The sequence below is a fragment of the Lipotes vexillifer genome, unplaced genomic scaffold (genome assembly GCF_000442215.2).
Source record: "Lipotes vexillifer unplaced genomic scaffold, Lipotes_vexillifer_v1.1 scaffold1692, whole genome shotgun sequence".
In the NCBI taxonomy this organism is placed as follows: Eukaryota; Metazoa; Chordata; class Mammalia; order Artiodactyla; family Lipotidae; genus Lipotes; species Lipotes vexillifer.
This window is the reverse complement of record NW_006779343.1, coordinates 54,252-76,831: the sequence shown is the minus strand read 5'-3', so window position 1 is coordinate 76,831 and position 22,580 is coordinate 54,252. Positions and strand designations below refer to the sequence as shown.

At 39.6% G+C, this 22,580-nt stretch overlaps 1 protein-coding gene across 1 annotated transcript in view; it reads left to right on the top strand.

Annotated features, from left to right (window-relative positions):
• The window catches only part of LOC103083119 (echinoderm microtubule-associated protein-like 5), a gene marked incomplete at its 3' end in the record, with an annotated part of 89,686 nt that overhangs the window by 12,988 nt on the left and 54,118 nt on the right, over positions 1-22,580 (top strand). The window contains exon 3 of the mRNA XM_007452561.1: positions 4-186. Within this exon, the coding sequence (XP_007452623.1) occupies positions 4-186 (183 nt within the window). The remainder of the gene's footprint in view (positions 1-3; positions 187-22,580) is intronic.

Here is a 22,580-nt window from a genome sequence, read left to right as displayed (position 1 = left end):
GAGCGCCCCGAGCTGCCACCTGCGGCTCGAGGGGGTGTACGGCTACCGGGGCCACCAGTGCCGCAACAACCTCTACTACACGGCGGCCAAGGAGATCGTGTACTTCGTGGCGGGCGTCGGCGTGGTGTACAGCCCGCGGGAGCACCGGCAGAAGTTCTACCGGGGCCACAGCGACGACATCATCAGGTACGGAGGGGCGGGGGCGGCCGCCGTCCCCTTGAGACCCGCGCGCCGAGTTTGCACTTGCCGGTCCTTCTGGGTGCCCGTGACCCGCTCCTTCAGGGCGCATAGCCCGGGAGAGAAACCCGCAGCCATCTGGTCCCGAATCCGCCCTGTTAACACGGGAGAAGTGCCTTTCCCCATCTTCGCATTCTAGAGTCTCTCCCTCTCGGTCGGTGCGGTGACACCAAGTCCGCTTCTCCACTGGGCGCTCGGTTTTCTGGCTGTGTACCCTTCTTCTTCCATCAAATTTGTGAAGTGTACGAAAGGTTATTTTGGTAGCATTTTACTCCTTTAAATCCTTTCGTTGATTTCTTATTCAACGAATTCTTAAAGCGCCCGAAGGAAGTCCTTTACCTAGTAGAGGACTGATAAAAGTCCCCTAAGCTCAAGGCTGGTCCTGGGGAGCGCGCCCAGGGTGGCATCCTGGAGGGCTCTCATCTCTTGGCCATAATGATTAGTTGAGGTTTCACTGCCTGCTGTCATCAGCAGATAGAAAAGAAACCCTGTCAACCTTCAGGCAATTCATTGGACTTTAAAATGTGCACACCTATAGGCAGTTTGGGGATAGGTTTGATCCGAAGAAGGTGCTAAAAATAATTCTGATTTCCAATTCTGTTTCCTTTTCAATAAAGCAATGCTAAATAAATATACTTTTGTATTTTTAACTTAAATCACAGTTTTGTCTTCATTTTAATTCTTTTGTGGACGGCATCTTAAAGTTGGTCCCAGTGCTTGTTTACATTTCTTTAGTGAGCGGTGTATTTGAAATGTAATTTTCAATCAGTGTCTCAGCAGAACTTCTGTGGCAAATAAGGTTAAAAGCTGCAGAAATTATTCTTGTCCATTGATATTGTCTCAAGCACAGTATATTTTTCGTTGATGATGGAGAATGTGTTTTAAAACATTTTGAGACTATGTGTGTGTTTGTGTGTGTGTGGGCGCGCACTCGCTCTTGCTTCTTCTGGGTTTTTTAAAAGAGATTCTATGATTGGATTTGGTTACTCAGTTTTATCCCCATGTCTATTTTCCACAGGATTTAAATTGTGCATTTCAAATCCAGTATCATGGTTTGATGTCTTGTAGGCAAAAAACTCTGGCACTTAAATTCTGTAAATAAAGAAGATCTTCTATTTTGCATGTCTGTCCGTTTATGCTCTGTAAGAGGGAAAAGGAGGCCTAGGACAAACAATAGGTAGGACAAGATGGAGTAAAGATAAGGAGACCAGAAGCTGAGATTGTGGAGTAGGAAATGAGATAGTGTTTTGGGTTCGGTTGTTTGTTGTTATTCACCCCAAGAGTAGAATTTACCCCAGTTCTTTGTCTTTTTTCCTGATCCTTTCCAGTTTCTCTCTTCTTTTCCATGTGTTAGTTCTCCGACAGTTCAGCGGATAGTAGCCTTATATAGTTGAAGAAGCCTTGACTGAAGCCCTCCTCCAGATAGTCAGTCTCTTAGGTTCGATTCAGTAGGTGGGGTAGGTAGGTGTGAAGGATTTTGAGGTGCACTTCTGTTGTTTTTACTACTTGGTAGTTGAGAGCAATATGGTATGAAGATCTTCTGAAACTAGATATGATTTATTTGATGGGGTAAATGATGTTTTGTTTATTCTTCCAGCAGTAATTTGAAGCTATATTATGTCACACTGCTTGAATTTTTATAATTGTGTTTCAGTAAACTGTAAGGAGGTGATGCTTTGCCTTCCTTTGGTATATAATATATACATAGTTGTACAACCATATATGTAGTATCTCAACGTGTTTCAAAAGTGAGATTACTCTAATTTTTGTCATAATTGGATACTTATGATTTTATGCAAAGGATTCACCCTTAAAATAATTTATAACAATAAAAAGTTTTCTTGAAAATTTCAATGCGGTAGTAAAATCTGAATATATAACATCCTGAAGTTGTGGCACAAATTTAGTACAGTACTAAGACTATAACTTAGAAATCGCTCAAACAGTTTTGGAAATTTTGTTTCATACAATAATGGTAGAGATCATTCTTGTTTGTGAAATAGATCAGGAAAATGTTCAAAGCTTTCAAATTTGTTTCGATTCAGTGTTTGAAATACAAATATAGTTACTACTCCAGTAATTTTTCAATTCTGTCACAGCAGAAAATGTAATATTCATAAATGTGATGGCATGGTGGAAAACTGTTGCTGTAATATTAGCCTTATTAGTAAAAAGTATAGTTTTTATCATCTGTTTTGTTTTCATACTTGCTTGAAACTTAGGTAAAACATATTAATTGAATATAACTTAGTCTGAAGCTGACTATACCAGAATGAGCAAGTCGTTGTCTTTAGGTTTTGAAAGTGTAGGTGCCATATTGGTTGTAGACTAAATAATGATCAGTTGCTTACCAGTTCTATCATCTTGCTACATCTAGCATTGCCAATGGTGGTGCTTTTTGCCAGTTTAAGGAGCTTTTTGCCAGTTTCTAGCCTTTTCATCAAATGCGCTAAGCTAGAATCCTCTAGAGCTGGATCCCAGAAATTTGTTTTTCAAACAGTGCCCCAGATGATTCTGTTTAGGAAACACGTTGCCAATCTGTATCCCAAAACATGCATGCATAGAATTCTTAAATAAGCAGTTTGAGAAATGGGTAGAAACCCTCCCCTCAAACCTGATACCAGAATTTTCTTAAGCATTGTGTAATATCTAGAAGCAATACTTCAGAAAGTATTAGATTATATACAGATTTAGTAAATTGTCCCTGTGTTTAAGTAACTAGAATTGGTGACCTGAACTTTCACAGACTACTTAATAATTCTGTTCTGTAAGATTTCACTTTATGTACTTGGATATCAAAATATTTATGGTTGTTTTTCAAATACTGCATAGTTTAAGAGATAAAATTAAGATGTTTTCAGTCAAAGGTTGGAATTATCCAGAATAATAGTTCAAATTGTCATAAATGTACATTAAATGTATCTTTATTATTTACTTGGGGAAAAGACAAATTTTACATTTGTGTTATAATAACTTTTCCTTTATTATTTTATAGTGTCTAATATATAGATAACTAGTAAAATATATTTGGATATAAATTAAGGAAAACATGGTAAATAAATAAATTCTTTGAAGCTATTAAGAAGTAATAGTTTCTAAGAAACTATTAAGAAATAAGAATAGTTTCTTAGAAACTATTAAGAAATAAGAATAGTTTCTTAGAAACTATTAACTTACTGTTCTTTCAAGGTCTTTTCACTCATCAAAGAAATATTTATTGAACATCTTTGTGGAAGGATCCCAGCTTTAAGGTATTAGGAGTTTAAGACACTATCAGTCAAGTAAAGAATCACTTAGAATACTATGTGTACTGTGGATAGCGGTATGTACATGGGCACATAACAGTTACAGTGATGTTACCTAGTGAATAGAATACCTAAGCTGTCTGGATCTTTAAGGAGAACACAGAAGTCGTCGTCAGAAGAAATGAGTGAAGGCATAGCATTTTGAGAAGAGGTAACATCATATGCAATCGTCTTATGTTAAGAGAAAATATCTAAAAAAGTTGTTTGTACTCACTATCGTCAGTTCTTTTTCTCCCATTCAGTCTTAGCTCTGTTCTATTTCACCCTAGCAACTCTTGTCAAGGTCACCAGTGACCTCCACAGTGCTATATCCAGTGGTCAATTCTCTGTTCTAATCTTATTTATCATCATCATTTGCCACAATTGGTTATACCCACCTTCTTAAGACACTTTCTTTTTGTTTTAAGATTTATTTTTAATGTGGACCATTTTAAAAATCTTTATTGAATTTGTTACAATATCGCTTCTGTTTTATGTTTTTTTGGCCCCGAGTCTTAGCTCTGTTCTATTTCACCCTAGCAACTCTTGTCAAGGTCACCAGTGACCTCCACAGTGCTATATCCAGTGGTCAATTCTCTGTTCTAATCTTATTTATCATCATCATTTGCCACAATTGGTTATACCCACCTTCTTAAGACACTTTCTTTTTGTTTTAAGATTTATTTTTAATGTGGACCATTTTAAAAATCTTTATTGAATTTGTTACAATATCGCTTCTGTTTTATGTTTTGGTTTTTTGGCCCCGAGGCATGTGGGATCTTAGCTCCCTGACCAGGCATCGAACCTGCACCCCCTGCATTGGAAAGCGAAGACTTAACCACTGGACTGCCAGGGAAGTCCCTTAAGACACTTTCTTAATTGGTGTCTGGGACACATCTTAGTGTAAAAATAGGTATTTCTTGCTTTACTTATTCTTTCAGCAAATATTTATTGAGCACCTATTAGTATTTATCAGGGACTATTTTTAGCACTAGAGTTATAGTGGTGAACCAAACAGGTGAAATTCCCAACCCTCATGGAACCTGTATCTACTGGGGGGAGATAATAAACAAGGTAAATTTCATATTTATATACATAATAAATATGTACATAGTGTGTACATATACATGTTATCTATTATTTTTGTATATATAGTGTGTATATCTGTCTATATCTATATAGTATGTAAGGGCTAAGAAGAAAACAGGAAAGTGAGATAGAGACTACTGGGAAGAGTTTAGATAGGTGTTTGGATAGGGTAGCCAGGAACGCCTCACTGTAAAGGATACATTTAACACTTGAGTAGAGACTTGGAGGTGAGGGAATGTGCTGTGTGGCTATGAGGGAAGGACATTTCAGTCAAAGGGACTATCAAGTTCAAAAGCCCTGAAATGGAATGCCTCATGTGCTTGAGGAACAATATGAAAGCGTGGCTGGAGTGCAGTGAATTCACGTGAAAGTAGTAAAGAAATGAGGTCTGATGAAGTAATGGTGGTGGGAGCAGATTGTGTACGACCTTACAGGCTTTTGAGAGGATTTTTAGCCTTCCCATCTGAGGGAGATTAGAAGCTATTGGAGCAATTTAATCAAATTAGTGACATAATTTGAGTTAATGGTTTAACAAGGTCATTCTGGCTCCTGTTTTGATGACAGACTGAGGGAGAGGGATAGGATAGAAGCAGAGAGACCACTTAAGGGACTGTTCTAAGACATATTGGTGGCTTGGACCAGAGTGGTTACAGTGGAAGCAGTGAGAAAGGATTAGATATATTTTGAAGATAGAGGCAACATGATTTACTGATGGGCCAGGTATAAATTGTGACAGAAAAGAAAGGTCAATGGTGATTGCAGTTTTTGGCCAGAACACCTGAAAGAATAGAGTTGCCAATTACTGAATTAGCAAAGACTGGCAGGAGCAAATTTTCTGTTTTGGGAGAAGGGGAAGATCATGAGCTGTTTTAGAAGTGTTCTGTTTTAGATGCTAATAGACAACCAAGTGGGGTTGTACATTAGGCAGTTGAACATACATGTCTATAATCCAGGGAAGCATTCTGGGCTTTGAGTGTTATCAACATCTAGATAGTATTTAAAGCCATGAGCCTGGATGAGACTACTGAAGGAGTGAGTATGGATAAAGAATCTGAAAAATGGATTCCCGCAGCCCTCCAACATTTAAATATAGGGGAGGTGAAAAAGAACTGACAAAAAAGTGGCTAGAGAGGCAGGAGGAAGACCAAGAGAGTGTGGGGTCATGGAAGTCAAGTAAAAAGAGTTTTTCAGGGAGAAGGAAGTGATCAGCTGTATCAAGTAAGGTGAGTAGCGCTTCACGTTAGTGGAGATGTTGGCTGTTTTGCAAAAATTACTTGTAATCACGAGACTGTCCAGGAGACTGTGTATGTTCAGGTGATCAGGGAACAAAGAAAGAAGTCATCAAAATGAGTCATGTCATTATTAGTATGCAAAACTGGCCTCCTTGAAGATTTGCTCCAGCAGCTTCTAGTTTGCTTGGTTATTTAAAAAATGGCAGCTCTAGATCCCTGCTGTTCAAAGATGTGGTCCTTAGACCAGCAAGAAATGCAGGTCTCAAACCCTACCCCAGGCCTACTGGATTAGACTGTGAATTTTAACAACGTTCTCAGGTAATGTTTTGGGTTTAAAATATTAAAGTTGTGGGTTTTAATATCAAAGTTTGAAAAGCACACTCTCGATCAATGGTTTTCAGTGTGGTCCTTTAACCAGCAGCGTTAGCATCACCTGCTAATGCTAGCATTAGCACTTAACAAGGTGTTAGAAATGCAAATTCTTGAGCTTCACCCCAGACCAAATCAGAAAATCTAGATGGGGGCCCAGCAATCTACTTTAATCACTTACATGTGATATTGATGTATTCTAAAGTTTGAAAACCATTGCTCTAGATGCTTGATTTTCAAACCTGGCTGCATATTAGAATCGCTTGGAGAGTTAAAGCAAACATAATAGAACCACCAACGGCTGAGTCTCATCCCTAGAAACTTCAATTTAATTTATTTAGGGTGGGTCTCAGGTATAGTTTCTTTGTTGCTGTTTGCTTCTGTTTTTAAGCTTCCTAGATGATTCCAATAAGCAGCCAGGGTGGAAAACCACTGCTCTAGATATAGAAGTAATCCACGGTAGTGGGCTGGGAAGTCAAACTCAAAAAACTCAGGGCCTACCCAAATTTATTCATTTACTATTATGCATTATATCACAATATTGATCATTTGCCAAGTATTGAGACCCCTTTAAAAATTTGGGCCTATTACCTAAGGTCTATTTGGAGATTTTTTTATCAAAAAAAGCAACCCTTTGTATTGTTTTCCATTAATGGATCTGCCCAGTGTCATCAGTGGCTGAAAACATGAAAAGACAGATACCTTGCAGCATCAGTCCAGAAAAATGCTTAGTCACTGGGGACCTGGAAGGTTCACTTAATGGGCAAAATTATGTGCATCCTGGATGGTACCAACTGAGGTGTAACTCCATGCCCCAGGTGTTGATTTCAGCAGGCTAATAGATCAGTTGTAGTGGGTTTGGGCCAATGATTTGGACCATGGAAAGCCCAGGATTGTCCATTAATAAATTTCCATTTTGGAGCCAGGATCTGCAGTCAGAAATAGACCAAATATCCAATATGTTAATATTTGAAGAAGCATCTAAACGCCCCTCAGAATGACAGATCATCCGCCCTCTATGAAATTCTAAAGTGGACATATTCACAAGGACAGTTGAAATAGCACCCTAGATTCATGTCCAATGAGGGCAAGGTAGCTGAGACTGCATGTTGCTACTGACAGCTGACTGGCTTCTCTTTAGGCCAGCAAGTGTCCTCCATTGTGTCTTCAGTATGAATCAGTATTCTGAAACAGTATAAGGACTGGCAAGGGGTTACACCTAGCCAGTGTAAACAAGCTGCCTTGGCTGCAGTGGTATCTATTCTAATTATAAGGTGGCACATGGTATCACCATATTGGCCAAAGACAGCAAGAACTTGTATGAAAGGCTTAATAGATCCTGGATTTCCTGTCTACAATATCACCCTCTGTGTATTGGATTATTAAAAGATCAAGGGAAATATAGTGCCCACCTTACAACACTGGCATGCATATCCATCTGTATTAGTAAGCATGGCAGAAAAATACTAAAAAATTCTTGGAATGAGGGGAGAGGCAATGGGACTGAAGATGGACATTGGACCCTGGATCTAGCGGTTTTTGAGGCCACAGGCAGGCTCAATTCATCATAACACCACTAAATTCTAAAAAATTTTTTGTTTTGGGATGGGTGGCTCATAATGCTGGATTGGCTAATAAGAGGTTGTGATTGTAGGAGGTGTTAACTCATTTCACTCTAAAAGTTACCTTGTTCTTCACAATCAGGGAGAGATACCTGATTTTACTTTAATTCAGAGGCTGGGGATATAGAAACAAAGCAAAGAGGTTGGATGTGAGGTCAGAATTCTGGATTGTATCATTGCCAAGGTATAGATGGGTGTTCAACCTCTTAATGGAGCCCAAGAAAGGGAGAGGTCATAGTCATGGGTGCTGGAAACATGGAATGTGTGGCAGAACAGGAGCACCTAATTAAACTTAAAGGCCCAGAAATAAATTTTTGTTAAGAGAAGTGTATATAACCTGTTCCTCAAATCAGTTAGAAGAACTGAGATGCACGGTTGCCATAGGTCTCTTTGTTGAGGAAATCCTGCTACTCTTTCTGTTCCTGGGAATCACGTACCTATTTCACCTCCCAACCAAAGAGGACATTCATTCTTTATCTTTTTTTTCATTACTATGAGAGGACTTTCTTTCCTGGTCAGGAATACAGTACTAGACACTACTGCTTCTGGTGTGGAAGCTCACATTACATATTCATTTCAGTCTATGGAGAGTAATGACAATTGCCACAGGCAGTTACTTCTAAGAATTTTGCAATTTTTACTCAGTATGATGTTGCTTGTGATAATATTAAATTAGCCACAAGATGATGGTGTAACCAGGTCTAACCACCTCAGTGTCCATATTTTTACAGATATTAAGGTTGATCAGGAAGCAGGGTATAATTCCCAATTAGGAGTGGAAAGTGGAAGGCTATTTTAAGTCTTAGAACATAGGTGACAACTAATTACAGAGTCCACAGACTGGTCATCATTACCTGGTTGCAGTGTGACTTTTCTAATTATTAGTTAACCCGAGGACAATGTATATAACACACAAAGCACCATAGAGGGTGGCACTACTAACATGGTAAGAAGCTTTACCGGAGTCTGGATATTAGATTTAGATTGCAAGTTGACATGCACCTGCAAAAGACAATTTTTGCAGCATACAAAGAGGCCATGTAGGAGTCTGAAATTGATATAATAGGGAATATGAGAGGTTTGGTCCCCTCTTAGAGGGTGGTTATTATATTTTAAAAATTACTGATACATATTTATAATAGAAAATAGAAAAATATAGAAAAAGGAGAAAAAATTTACCCACAGTCTTGTAATCTAGAGATATTACTATTGTGTTTTAGATTATTTCTTTTGAAGTCTTTATGATACATGTATCATAAGACTTTATTTTTTTAGAGCAGTTTTAGGTTTACAGCAAAAGTGAGAGGAAGGTACAGATTTCCTATATTCTGCTGTCCCCACACATGCATTGCCTCCCCATTATCAACATCATTCACCAGAATGGTACATTTTATCCAAAGATGAACCTATATTGACACATCATAATCACTCAAAGTTTATAGTTTACCTTAGGGTTCACTCTTGGTGTTGTACATTCTGTGGGATTGAACAAATGTTTAATGACATATATCCATCATTATCGTATCATACAGAGTATTTTCACTGCCCTAAAAATCCTCTGCTCTGCCTGGTCACATACTGCCCCTCCCTGCAACAACTGATGGTTTTTTTCCTTTTATTTAATTGGAGTGTAATTGCTTTACAATGTTGTATTAGTTTCTGCCCTACAGTGAAGTGAAGCAGCTATATGTATACATATATCTCCTGACTCTTGGACCTCCCTCCCACCCCCGCATTCCACCTATCTAGGTCATCACAGAGCACCGAGCAGAGCTTCCTGTGATTTATAGCAGGTTCCCAGTAGCTATCTATTTTATGCATGGTAGTGTATATAATTACTGACTGTAGTTTTGCCTCTTCCAGAATGTCATATGGTTGGAGTCATATAGTATGTAGCCTTTTCAGATGGCCTTCTCTCACTTAGTAATATGTATTTATGGTTCCTCCATGCCTTTTCTTGGCTTGATAGCTCATTTCTTTAGTGCTGAATAATATTGTATTGTCTGGATTGACAATTGTCTTCGACATTGTCTTTCACAAAGCAGAAGTTTTTAATTTTAATGAAGTCCAGCTTATCAGTTATTTCTTTCATGGATCCTGTGTTTGATGTTATAACTAAAAAGGCATCACCAAAACCAAGGTCATCTAGGTTTTCTCCTATGTTTTCCAGGAATTTTACAGTTTAACATTTAGGTCTCTGATTCATTTTGAGTTAATTTTTGTGAAAGGTATAAAGTCTCTGTCTAGATTCACTTTTTACATGTAGATGTCCAGTTGTTCCAGCACTATTTGTTGAAGGAGACTATCTTTGCTCCATTGTATTGCCTTTGCTCCTTTGTCAAAGATCAGTTGATTATAGGGGTCTATTTCTGGGCTCTGTATTCTGTTCCATTGATATATTTTGTCTACTTTTTTGCAAATACCATATTTTTTTTCCTTCTAATTTTATTAAGTTTTATTTATCTTATAAGTGGAAGTTTGTGTCTTTTGATCACCTTCATCCAATTCCCTCCCCCACCCCACCCCCGCCTCTGGTAACCAGAAATTTGATCTCTTTTTCTGTGAGTTTGTTTTTGAAGTATAATTGACCTGCAATACTATGTTAGTTTCTATTACACAACATAGTGATTTGATATTTCTATACATTTCAAAATGATCACCATGATAAGTCTAGTTAATATGTGTCACCACACAAAGATACTACATAGTTATTGACTATATTCCCCACACTGTACATAGCATTCTGTGCATGTGTGTGTGTGCACGCATGTGTATGTATGATTACTTGAAGTTACTGATCTCTTCAGTTCAAACTCATTTTAACAACCCTGCATTTTTACCCTCCCCCCACATGTTTACTGTTTTTGACATCATATTTTACATCTTTTGTTTTATATCTTTTGTGTATCCCTTAACTACTTATTGCAGATATAGATGATTTTATGACTTCTGTCTTTTAATCTTCTTACTATGGCTGATTTACTACCTTCACTGTATATTTGTCTTTACCAGTGAGATTTTTTCCTTTCACAATTTTCATCTTTCTAGTTGTAGCCTTTTCTTTTTCACTTAGAGTTGTCCCTTTAACATTTCTTGTAAAGCTGGTTTAGTGGTGCTGAACTCTTTTAGCTTTTGCTTGTCCATAAAACTTTTGGTCTCTCCATAAAATCTGAACACAAGCTTTACCAAGTCGAGTATACTTGGTTGTAGATTTATCCCTTTCATCACTTTAAATATATCATGCCACTCCCTCCTGGCCTACAGAGTTTCTGCTGAAAGGTCAGCTGATAGCCTTATGGGAGTTCCCTTGTACATAAATTGCTACTTTTCCCGTGCTTCTTTTAACATTCTCTATCTTTAATTTTTATGTCTTGGTGTGGTCCTCTTTGGATTGATTCTCTGTGGGACTCTCTGTGCTTCCTGGACCTGGATGTCTGTTTCCTTCTCCAGGTTAGGGAAGTTTTCAGCTATTATATCTTCAAATATGTTCCCTGCCACTTTCTCTCTTTCTTCTCCTTCTGGGACCCCTATAATTCAAATGTTAGTATGCTTGATGTCTCAGAGGTCTCTTAAGCTGTCCTCATTTCTTTTTAGGCTTTCTTCTGTTCAGCTTAAGTGATTTCCACTACTTTGTCTGCCAGCTCACAGATCTATTCCACTGTATCATTTAATCTGTTGATTCCTTCTAGTGTATTTTTCCATTTCAGTTATTGTATTCTTCAGCTCTGCTTGGTTTTTCTTTATATTTTTAAACTCTTTGTTAGAAACTTTTTTCTCACTCTGTTCACCCAGTCACTACTTTGAACTCTCTATAAAGTAGATTGCCTATTTCCTGTCACTTAGTTCTTATGCACCCCAACAGCACAATCCCCCCTGGTCACCAGAGTTGTATGCTCTAGGGGTGCCTGCTGTGTGGGCTGTGTGGGTCCTTGTCTTGTGGCACACTGACTACTATGGAAGTCTGGTAGGTGTAGCTGGCCCACACTCCAGTTAGTTGCCAGGCACTGCCTTGTGTAGAGGATGCTGGCCACTGGTGGGCAGGTCTGGGTCATGAGGCTGCTGACTGTGGCCCGGTGGTCCTGGGGCTATTGCTAGCCCACCGGTGGTTGGAGCTGGGTTCTGGAGTGGGTACGGTGCTGGGGTCTTCCAGATATAGTGTCGGCCTGCAGGTAGGTGGGGCCAGTTCCAGACTTAGCTGGCTGCAGGGTCTGCAGAGCTTGTGTTGGCCCACTGGTGAGAGGAGCTAGATCCTGGGACAGCTGGCTGAGGGGTCCAGAGTGTCTTGGAGCTGGTATCAGTCAGCTGGTGGCAGGGCTAGGTCCTGGGGTCTCTGGCTGCAAGGCCTAGAGGTTGCAGAGCTGGTGTCGGCCTGCTACTGGGTGGGGCAGAGGCCCAGGGGATTCCAGGCTAGTGCCTGTTCACTGGTGGGCAGAGCTGGGGGTCCCAGAGTTTATGTTTCTGCCCACTGGTGGCTGGGGCCGGAGCCCAGGGTATCCTGGGACTGTTGCCTGTCCTCCGGTGGGTGAGGCTGGTTCTGGGGCTAGTGCTGCCCACTGGTGTGCATGGCCGGGTCCCGGGCCCTCTGGTGAACAGCGTTGGGTCCCAGGGTGAGTGTGGCTCAGGGGACCTTAAGGCAGCAAGCCTGCTGGTGGATGGGGCTGTGTCTCTGCTCAGCTAGTTACTTGGCCTGAGGCATTCCAGTATTGGTGCTGAAAGGCTAGTTGGTAGGGTTGGGTCCTGACACTAATAGGCTAGAAGGAGGGTTCAGAAATGGTGTTTGCCAGCACCAGCGTCCATGTAGTAGAACAGCCTCCCCCAAATGACTGCTACCTTTGACTTGTCCCCAAGATAAGCTCCAGTTGCCTTCTGCCTCTCTGGGAGGCTCTCCAAGATCAGTAGGTCAGTCTGACCCAGGCTTCTTTCAAATTATTGCTTGTGCCCTGGGTCCTCATGAAGTGTGTGCGATTTTGTGTGTGCCCTTTAAGAGTGGAGTCTCTTCCCACAATCCTCTGGCTCTCCCAAAAGTAAGCCCCACTAGCCTTCAAAGCCAACGTTCTGGGGGCTCATCTTCCCAGTGCAGAAGCCCCTAGGCTGGGGAGGCTGATATGGTGCTCAGACCACTGGCTCCTTGGGCTGAACCTCTACAGTTGTAATTATCCTCCTGTTTGTGGGTCATCCACCTGGGAGTGTGGATCTTGACTATGCCACATCTCCACCCTTCCTACTCATCTCATTGTGGTTCCTTCATTGTATATTTAGTTGTAGAAGATTTTTTCTGCTAGTATTCCCTTCTTTCTCATCAATAGTTTCTGTGTAAATAGTTGAAATTTTGATGTGCCATGGGAGGAGGTGAGCTCAGGGTCTTCTGACTCTGCCATCTTGGCCACTCCCCCAGTACCATACTGTCTTGATTACTATAGCTTCATAGTAAGTCTTGAAGTTGGGTAGTGTCAGTCTTCCAACTTTGTTTTTTCTCTTCAATATTGTGTTGGCTTTTCTGGGTCTTTTGCCTCTCCATGTCAACTTTAGAATCAGTTTGTTGATATCCATAAAATAACTTGCTGGGATTTTGATTGAGATTGCATTGTTGGTTCACAACCTCACGAGTTCCCTGAGTGAAATTCTGAACTGGTCCCCATACATAGAGGGCAAGGAGGGACTGAAGAAAGGCAGACCACTCCAGTTTGGAAGGTGGCAGTGTTAATAAACAAGGGAACTTACATACAAGGCACGTCTTGGGCAGCTGCATGACAAGTAGATCTCCATACCTACCCGCCAGAATCTCAAGCATTTATCTAGAGACCTTAATGGGGTTCAGTCATGTATATAGTCCAGATGGTCTCAATAGCACATTACTTTCTCAAGGCTGTGTCCTTGAAGTGGCTCCTTGTATGAGAGAACAGTGGGCAGAATGGACATCCCACGGAGAGGGTAAGGAGCCTCTGATTGCCTGGGTCCATTTCTCAGGTCAACCAGTGGTCATGTCCTCTCAATGACCTCCTCCAACATGCAGATAAGTTGGGAAGAACTGAGATCTTGGTGGTACTGAGTCTTCCTATCCATGAACATAGAATATCTCTTCATTTATTTGGTTCTTCTTTGACTTCATTCATCAGAGTTTTGTGGTTTCCTCATATAGGTTTTGTATCTATTTTGTTAGATTTATACCTAAGTATTTCAATTTTTGGTGCTAATGTAATGGTATTGCATTTTAAAAAATTTGTTTATTTTTATATAGCAGGATCTTATTAGTTATATACTTTATACATATTAGTGTATATCTATCAATCCCAGTCTCACAATTCATCCCACCACCATGACCACCACCACCCCCACTTTCCCCACCTTGCTGTCCATACGTTTGTTCTCTACATCTGTGTCTCTATTTCTGCCTTGTAAACTGGTTCATCTGTACCATTTTTCTAGATTACACACATGCATTAATATACGATATTTGTTTTTCTCTTTCTGACTTTCTTCACTCTGTATGACAGTCTCTAGATGCATCCACGTCTCTACAAATGACCCAATTTTGTTCCTTTTTATGGCTGAGTAGTACTCCATTGTATATATGTACCACATCTTCTTTATCCATTCGTCTGTTGATGGGCATTTAGGTTGCTTCTATGACCTGGCTATTGTAAATAGTGCTGCCATGAACATTGGGGTGCATGTGCCTTTTTGAATTATGGTTTTCTCTGGGTATATGCCCAGTAGTGGGATTGCTAGGTCATATGGTAATTCTATTTTTAGTTTTTTAAGGAACCTCCATACTGTTCCCCATAGCGGCTGTATCAATTTACATTCCCACAAACAGTGCACGTGGGTTCCCTTTCCTCCACACCCTCTCCAGCATTTGTTGTTTGTAGATTTTCTGATGATGCCCATTCTAACTGGTGTGAGTTGATAGCTCATTGTAGTTTTGATTTGCATTTCTCTAATAATTAGTGATGTTGAGCAGCTTTTCATGTGCCTCTTGGCCATCTGTATGTCTTCTTTGGAGAGATGTCTATTTAGGTCTTCTGCCCATTTTTTGATTGGATTGTTTGGTTTTTTTGAAGATTAAGCTGCATGGGCTTCCCTGGTGGTGCAGTGGTTGAGAGTCCGCCTGCTGATGCAGGGGACACGGGTTCGTGCCCCGGTCCAGGGGGATCCCACATGCCGCAGAGGGGCTGGGCCAGTGGGCCATGGCCGCTGAGCCTGCACATCCGGAGCCTGTGCTCCGCAACGGGAGAGGATGCGGCAGGGAGAGACCCGTGTACCGCAAAAAAAAAAAAAAAAAAAAAAGATTAAGCTGCATGAGCTGTTCCTGTATTTTGGAGATTAATCCTTTGTCCGTTGATTCATTTGCAGATATTTTCTCCCATTCTGAGGGTTGTCTTTTCATCTTGTTTGTGGTTTCCTTTTCTGTGCAAAAGCTTTTAAGTTTCATTAAGTCCCATTTGTTTGTTTGTTTTTATTTCCATTACTCTAGGAGGTGGGTCAAAAAAGATCTTGCTGTGATTTATGTCAAAGAGTGTTCTTCCTATGTTTTCCTCGAAGAGTTTTATAGTGTCTGGTCTTACATTTAGGTTTTTAATCCATTTTGAGTTTATTTTTGTATATGGTGTTGGGGAGTGTTCTAATTTCATTCTTTTACATGTAGCTGTCCAGTTTTCCCAGCACCGCTTATTGAAGAGACTGTCTTTTCTCCATTGTAACTCCTTGCCTCCTTTGTCATAGATTAGTTGACCATAGGTGCGTGGATTTATTTCTGGGCTTTCTATCCTGTTTCATTGATCTGTGTTTCTGTTTTTGTGCCAGTGCCATACTGTCTTGATTACTGTAGCTTTGTAGTATAGCCTGAAATCAGGGAGTCTGATTCCTCAAGCTCTGTTTTTTTCCCTCAAGATTGCTTTTGCTATTCGAGGTCTTTTTTGTCTCCATACAAATTTTAAGATTTTTTGTTCTAGTTCTGTGAAAAATTCCATTGGTAGTTTGATAGGGATTGCATTGAATCTGTAGATCGCTTTGGGTAGTATAGTCATTTTAACAATATTGATTCTTCCAATCCAAGAACATGGTATATCTCTCCATCTGTTTGTGTCATCTTTGATTTCTTTCACCAGTATCTTATAGTTTTCTTAGTACAGGCCTTTTACCTCCTTAGGTAGGTTTATTCCTAGGTATTTTATTCTTTTTGTTACGGTGGTGAATGGGATTGTTTCCTTAATTTCTCTTTCTAATCTTTCATTGTTAGTGTATAGGAATGCAAGAGATTTCTGTGCATTAATTTTGTATTCTGCAACTTTACCAGGTTTATTTATTAGCTCTAGTAGTTTTCTGGTGGCATCTCTAGGATTCTCTATGTACAGCATCATGTCGTCTGCAAACAGTGACAGTTTTACTTCTTCCTTTCCAATTTGGATTCCTTTTATTTCTTTTTCTTCTCTGATTGCCGTGGCTAGGACTTCCAAAACTATGTTGAATAATAGTGGTGGGAGTGGACATCCTTGTCTTGTTCCTGATCTTAGAGGAAATGCTTTCAGTTTTTCACCATTGAGAATGATGTTTGCTGTGGGTTTGTCATATATGGCCTTTATTATGTTGAGGTATGTTCCCTCTGTGCCCATTTTCTGGAGACTTTTTTATCATAAATTGGTGTTGAATTTTGTCAGAAGCTTTTTCTGCATCTATTGAGATGATCATATGGTTTTTATTCTTCAATTTGTTAATATGGTGTATCACATTGATTGATTTGCATATATTGAAGAATTCCTGCATACCTGGGATAAATCCCTCTTGATCATGGTGTATGATCCTTTTTAATGTATTGTTGGATTCTGTTTGCTAGTATTTTGTTGAGGATGTTTGCGTCCATATTCATCAGTGATACTGGTCTGTAATTCTCTTTTTTTGTGGTATCTCTGTCTGGTTTCGGTATCAGGGTGATGGTGGCTTCGTAGAATAAGTTTGGGAGTGTTCCTGCCTCTGCAATTTTTTGGAAGAGTTTGGGAAAGATGGGTGTTAGCTCTTCTCTAAATGTTTCATAGAATTCACCTGTAAAGCCATCTGGTCCTGGACTTTTGTTTGTTGGAAGATTTTAAATCTCAGTTTCAATTTCAGTGCTTGTGATTGGTCTTTTCATATTTTCTGTTTCTTCCTGGTTCAGCCTTGGTAAGTTTTACCTTTCTAAGAATTTGTCCGTTTCTTCCAGGTTGTCCATTTTATTGGCATAGAGTTGCTTGTAGGAGTCTCTTTGGATGCTTTGTATTTCTGCAGTGTCTGTTGTAACTTCTCCTGTTTCATTTCTAATTTTATTGATTTGAGTTCTCTTTGTCTTTTTCTTGATGAGTCTGGTTAAAGTTTTATCAATTTTATGTTCTCAGAGAACCACCTTTTAGTTTTATTGATCTTTGCTGTTGTTTTCTTTGTTTCTATTTCATTTATTTCTGCTCTGATCTTTATGATTTCTTTCCTTCTACTAACTTTGGGTTTTGTTTGTTCTTCTTTCTCTAGTTCCTTTAGGTGTAAGGTTAGATTGTTTATTTGAGATTTTTCTTGTTTCTTGAGGTAGGGTTGTATTGCTATAAACTTCCCTCTTAGAACTGCTTTTGCTGCATCCCATAGGTTTTGGATCATCATGTTTTCATTGTCATTTGTCTCTAGGTATTTTTTTATTTCCTCTTTGATTTCTTCAGTGATCTCTTGGTTATTTAGTAACGTATTGTTTAGCCTTCATGTGTTTGTGGTTTTTATGATTTTCTCCGAGTAATTAATTGCTAGTCTCATAGCATTGTGGTCAAAAAGATGCTTGATATGATTTCAGTTTTCTTAAATTTAGTTAGGCTTGATTTGTGGCCCAAGATGTGATCTATCCTGGAATGTGCCGTGTGTACTTGAGAGGAAAGTGTAATCTGTTTTCGGATGGACTGTCCTATAATTATCAGTTAAATCTATCTAGTCCATTGTGTCCTTTAAAGCTTGTGTTTCCTTATTAAGTTTCTGTCTGGATGATCTGTCCATTGGTGTAAATGAGGTGTTAAAGTCCCCTACTATTATTGTTTTACTGTTGATTTTCTCTTTTATAGCTGTCAGCATTTGCCTTATGTATTGAGGTGCTCCTATGTTGGGTGCATATATATTTATAATTGTTATATCTTCTTGGATTGATCCCTTGATCATTATGTAGTGTCCTTCCTTGTCTCTTGTAACATTCTTTATTTTAAAGTCTATTTTATCTGATATGAGTATTGCTACTCCAGGTTTCTTTTGATTTCCATTTGCATGGAATATCTTTTTCCATCCCCTCACTTTCATTCTGTATATGTCCCTAGGTCTGAAGTGGGTCTCCTGTAGACAGCATATATAAGGGTCTTGTTTTTGTATCCATTCAACAAGCCACTGTCTTTTGGTTGGAGCATTTAATCCATTTACGTTTAAGGTAATTATTGATATGTATGTTCCTATTACCATTTTCTTAATTGTTTCAGGTTTGTTTTTGTAGGTCCTTTTCTTCTCTTGTGTTTCCCCTTTAGAGAAGAGGTTTAGCATTTTTTGTAGAGCTGGTTTGGTGGTGCTGAATTCTCTTAGCTTTTGCCTGTCTGTAAAGCCTTTGATTTCTCCATCAACTCTGAATGAGATCCTTGCCAGGTAGAGTAATCTTGCTTGTAGGTTCTTCCCTTTCATCACTTTAGATAAATCATGCCACTCCCTCTGGCTTGTAGAGTTTCTGCTGAGAAATCAGCTGTTGTATGTTATTTTTCGTTTTTATACGACAAATGTATGTTTGTATGTTATTTGTCATGTGTTGTATGTTAATTGTATGTTATTTGTCATTTTCCCTTGTTGCTTTTAATAATTTTTCTTTGTTTTTATTTTTGTCAGTTTGATTACTGTGTGTCTCCGCATGTTTCTCCTTGGGTTTATCCTGCTTGGGACTCTCTGCACTTCCTGGACTTGGGTGGCTATTTCCTTTCCCATGTTAGCGGAGTTTTCGACTGTAATCTCTTCACATATTTTCTCGGGTCCTTTCTCTCTTTCTCTTCTCCTTCTGGGACCCTTATAATGCGAATGTTGGTGCATTTAATGTTGTCCCAGAGATCTCTTAAGCTGTCTTCATTTCTTTTCATTCTTTTTTCTTTCTCCTCTTCCAGGGCAGTGAATTCCACCATTCTGTCTTCCAGGTCACTTATCCATTCTGCCTCAGTTATTCTGCTATTGATTCCTTCTAGTGTATTTTTCATTTCAGTTACTGTTCATCTCTGTTTGTTTGTTCTTTAATTCTTCTAGGTGTTTGTTCTTTAATACTTCTAGGTCTTTGTTAAACATTTCTTGCATCTTCTTGGTCTTTTCCTCCATTCTTTTTCTGAGGTCCTGGATCATCTTCACTGTCATTATTCTGAGTTCTTTTTCTGGAAGGTTGCCTATCTCTACTTCATTTAGTCGTTTTTCTGGGGTTTTATCTTGTTCCCTCATCTGGGACATAGTCCTCTACCTTTTCATTTTGTCTGTCTTTCTGTGATTGTGGTTTTCGTTCCACAGGCTGAAGAATTGTAGTTCTTCTTGCTTCTGCTGTCTGCCTTCTGGTGGATGAGGCTCTCTAAGAGGCTTGTGCAAGCTTCCTGATTGGAGAAGTGTTGGTGGGCAGAGCTGGGTGTTGCCTGTTGGGCACTGCCTTCTGGTGGATGAGGCTCTCTAAGAGGCTTGTGCAAGCTTCCTGATTGGAGAAGTGTTGGTGGGCAGAGCTGGGTGTTGCTCTGTTGGGCAGAGCTCAGTAAAACTTTAATCCACTTGTCTGCTGATGGGTGTGACTGGGTTCCCTCCCTGTTGGTTGTTTGGCCTGAGGTGACCCAGCCCTGAAGCCTACCCACTCTTTGGTGGGGCTAATGGCAGACTCTGGGCGGGCTCACGCCAAGGAGTACCTTCCAGAACTTACACTGCCAGTGTCCTTGTCCCTGCAGTGCACCACAGCCTCCCCCCACCTCTGCAGGAGACCCTCCAACACTAGAAAGTAGGTCCGGTTCATTTTCCCATGGGGTCACCACTCCCTTCCCTGGGTCCTGATGCACACACTACTTTGTGTGTGTCCTCCAAGAGTGGAGTCCCTGCTTCCCCAAGTCCTTTCAAAGTCCTGCAATCAAATCCCACCAACCTTCAAAGTGTGATTCTCTAGGAATTCCCCCTCCTGTTGCTGGACCTCCAGGTTGGGAAGCCTGACATGGGGCTCAGAACCTTCATTACAGTGGGTGGACCTCTGTTGTGTAAATGTTCTCCAGTTTATGAGTCACCCACCTAGCAGCCATTGGATTTGATTTTATTGTGGTTGCTCCCTTCTTACTATCTCATTGCGGCTTCTCCCCTGTCCTTGGATGTGGGGCATGTTTTTCATGAATTCCAGTGTCCTCCTGTTGATGATTGTTCAGCAGTTAGTTGTGATTCCAGTGCTCTCGCAAGAGGGAGTCTGGTATTGCATTTTAAATTTCAAATTCCATTTGTTCACTCTCAGTGTATAGGATAGCAGTTAACTTTGTATATTAACTTTGTGTCCTGCAACCATGCTATAGTTGCTTTTTAGTTCCAGAAATTCTTTTGGCCCATCCTTTTGCATTTTTTTTTTACATAGATGATCATGTCATCTGCGAACAAAGACTTTTATTCTTCCTTCCCAGTCGGTATATGTTTTATTTCCTTTTCTTGCATTATTGCATTAACAAGGCCTTCCAGCACAGTATTGAAAAGGAGTCGTAAAAGGGGGAATTCAGGACTTGCACCTGATCTTTGTGGGCAAGAGTTTCTCACCATGAAATATGATGTTAGCTGTGGGGTTTTTGTAGATACTCTTCATAAGGTTGATGCGAAGTTCTCCTGTATTCTTGGTTTCCCTTGAGTTTTTATCATGAATGGGTATTGGCATTTGTCAGATGCCTTTTCTGCATCTGTTGATATGATTGTGTGATTTTTATTTTAGTCCATTGATATGATGGACCACATCAGTTGATTTTTTAATCATACTTGGGATAAATTCCACATAGTTGTTGTGTATAATTCTTTTTATACTTTTTAAAATTCGATTTGCTAATATTTTGTTGAAGATTTTTGCATCTATGTTTATGAGAAGTACTAATGTGTAGTTTTCTTGTGATGTCTTTATCTGGTTTTAGTATTAGGGTAATGCTGGCCACATAAAATGAGTTAGGAAGCATTCCCCCTGCTTTTGTTCTCCGAAAGAGATTGTAGAGAATTGGTATCATTTCTTCCTTAAATGTTTGGTAGGATTTACCAGTGAACCCATCTGAGCCTGATGCTTCCTGTTTTCAAGGTTATTAATTATTGATTCAGCTTATAGATACAGGCCTATTGAGATCATCGATTTCTTCTTGTGAGAGTTTGGCAGATTGTGTCTGATATATGTATTCTAAAGTAATTAAGGTTACATTATATGTAAAATCTTGGATTCTGTGCTTTTTATTTAACATTATAGCATAACTTTTCTCCAATACAGTGAAAAATCACATTTTTAATGACTGCATGAGAGTCCACCCTGTGATTGTACCATAATTATTTAAAGCATTTCTAAATGTTGGACATTTAGGTGGTTTTCAGGTTTTTACTGTTATAAATAAGGATTCAAGAACAAAAAAGCTACATAAGGATTTTTCTGTATTGAGGATTATTTCGTTTTAAAAAATTTCTTTTAACACTAGCAGCTCCTTTGGAAATTCAGTTAACAAATACTGATTGAATACCTGCTGTGTGCTCATTATTGTTCGAGGTGCTTAGGGTATAAAATGAAGAAAAAGGGGAATCCTCTGTCCTAATGAAGTACACATCCTAGTGGAGGAGAGTAAGATAATAAGTGCACGATGGTAATTTTAGACAGTGATAACTACGTGTAAAATAGGGTAATGGAGTAGAATATGTTAGGATGACTAGGAAGGTTTCTCTAAGCAAGTTACGTTGACCTGAAGCATGAATGATATGAATGAAGCAAGATTTGGGAGATCATTCTAGACAAAGACCTTGCGAGTATAATGAGTTTGGCCTTTTCAAGGGACAGAAAGGCTGGTGTGGCTGGAGTGTGGTGAACAAAAGGGAGAATAGTAGAAATTGAGGTTCGAGAAGTAGGTGAGGGTATATCTTGTAGAGCCTTGTAAGTGCCAAGTTAGACAGTTTGGATTTTAGTCTAATTGTAATAGGAAGCTGTTGGGGGATTTTAACTAGGTGAAATTTATATTCTTTTAAAAGATCACTCTGGCTATGTTAAGAAGGCCCTAAAGGGGAGCAATGGAGGAAGAAGGGCAGGTGGCTCAGATTAGTGTTGTAGCAGAGAAGATGAGGGTGATGATAGAGTCAATAGGACAGGCTAATAGAATGCGTGTGTTGAATAATAATAAGAAAGAGAGAGGTGGTGAGAATTAAATTTAGATTCTTGGTCTGAGCAACTGAGTGGATAGTGATGCCATTTACTAAGATGAGAAGTGGATTGGGGGGTAATTAAGGAGGAAAAAAATGCTGGATGTGTTAAATGTGAGTTGCCCGTGACACATCTGTTGCTCTTGGCTGGAGATATAGATTTGGGTGTTATCACTATATATGTGCTTTTAAAGACATGGGATTGGATGAAATTAGCTGGGAAAGGAAGGGAAGACAGCCAAGACAAGGGCCTCAGACACTTTAGCATTGAGAGATTGGGTGTGGAAGATAGGGCCTAGCAAACGAGACAGAGAAGGGTGGGTTAATAGATTATGGAATCAGGAAGCCTAGAG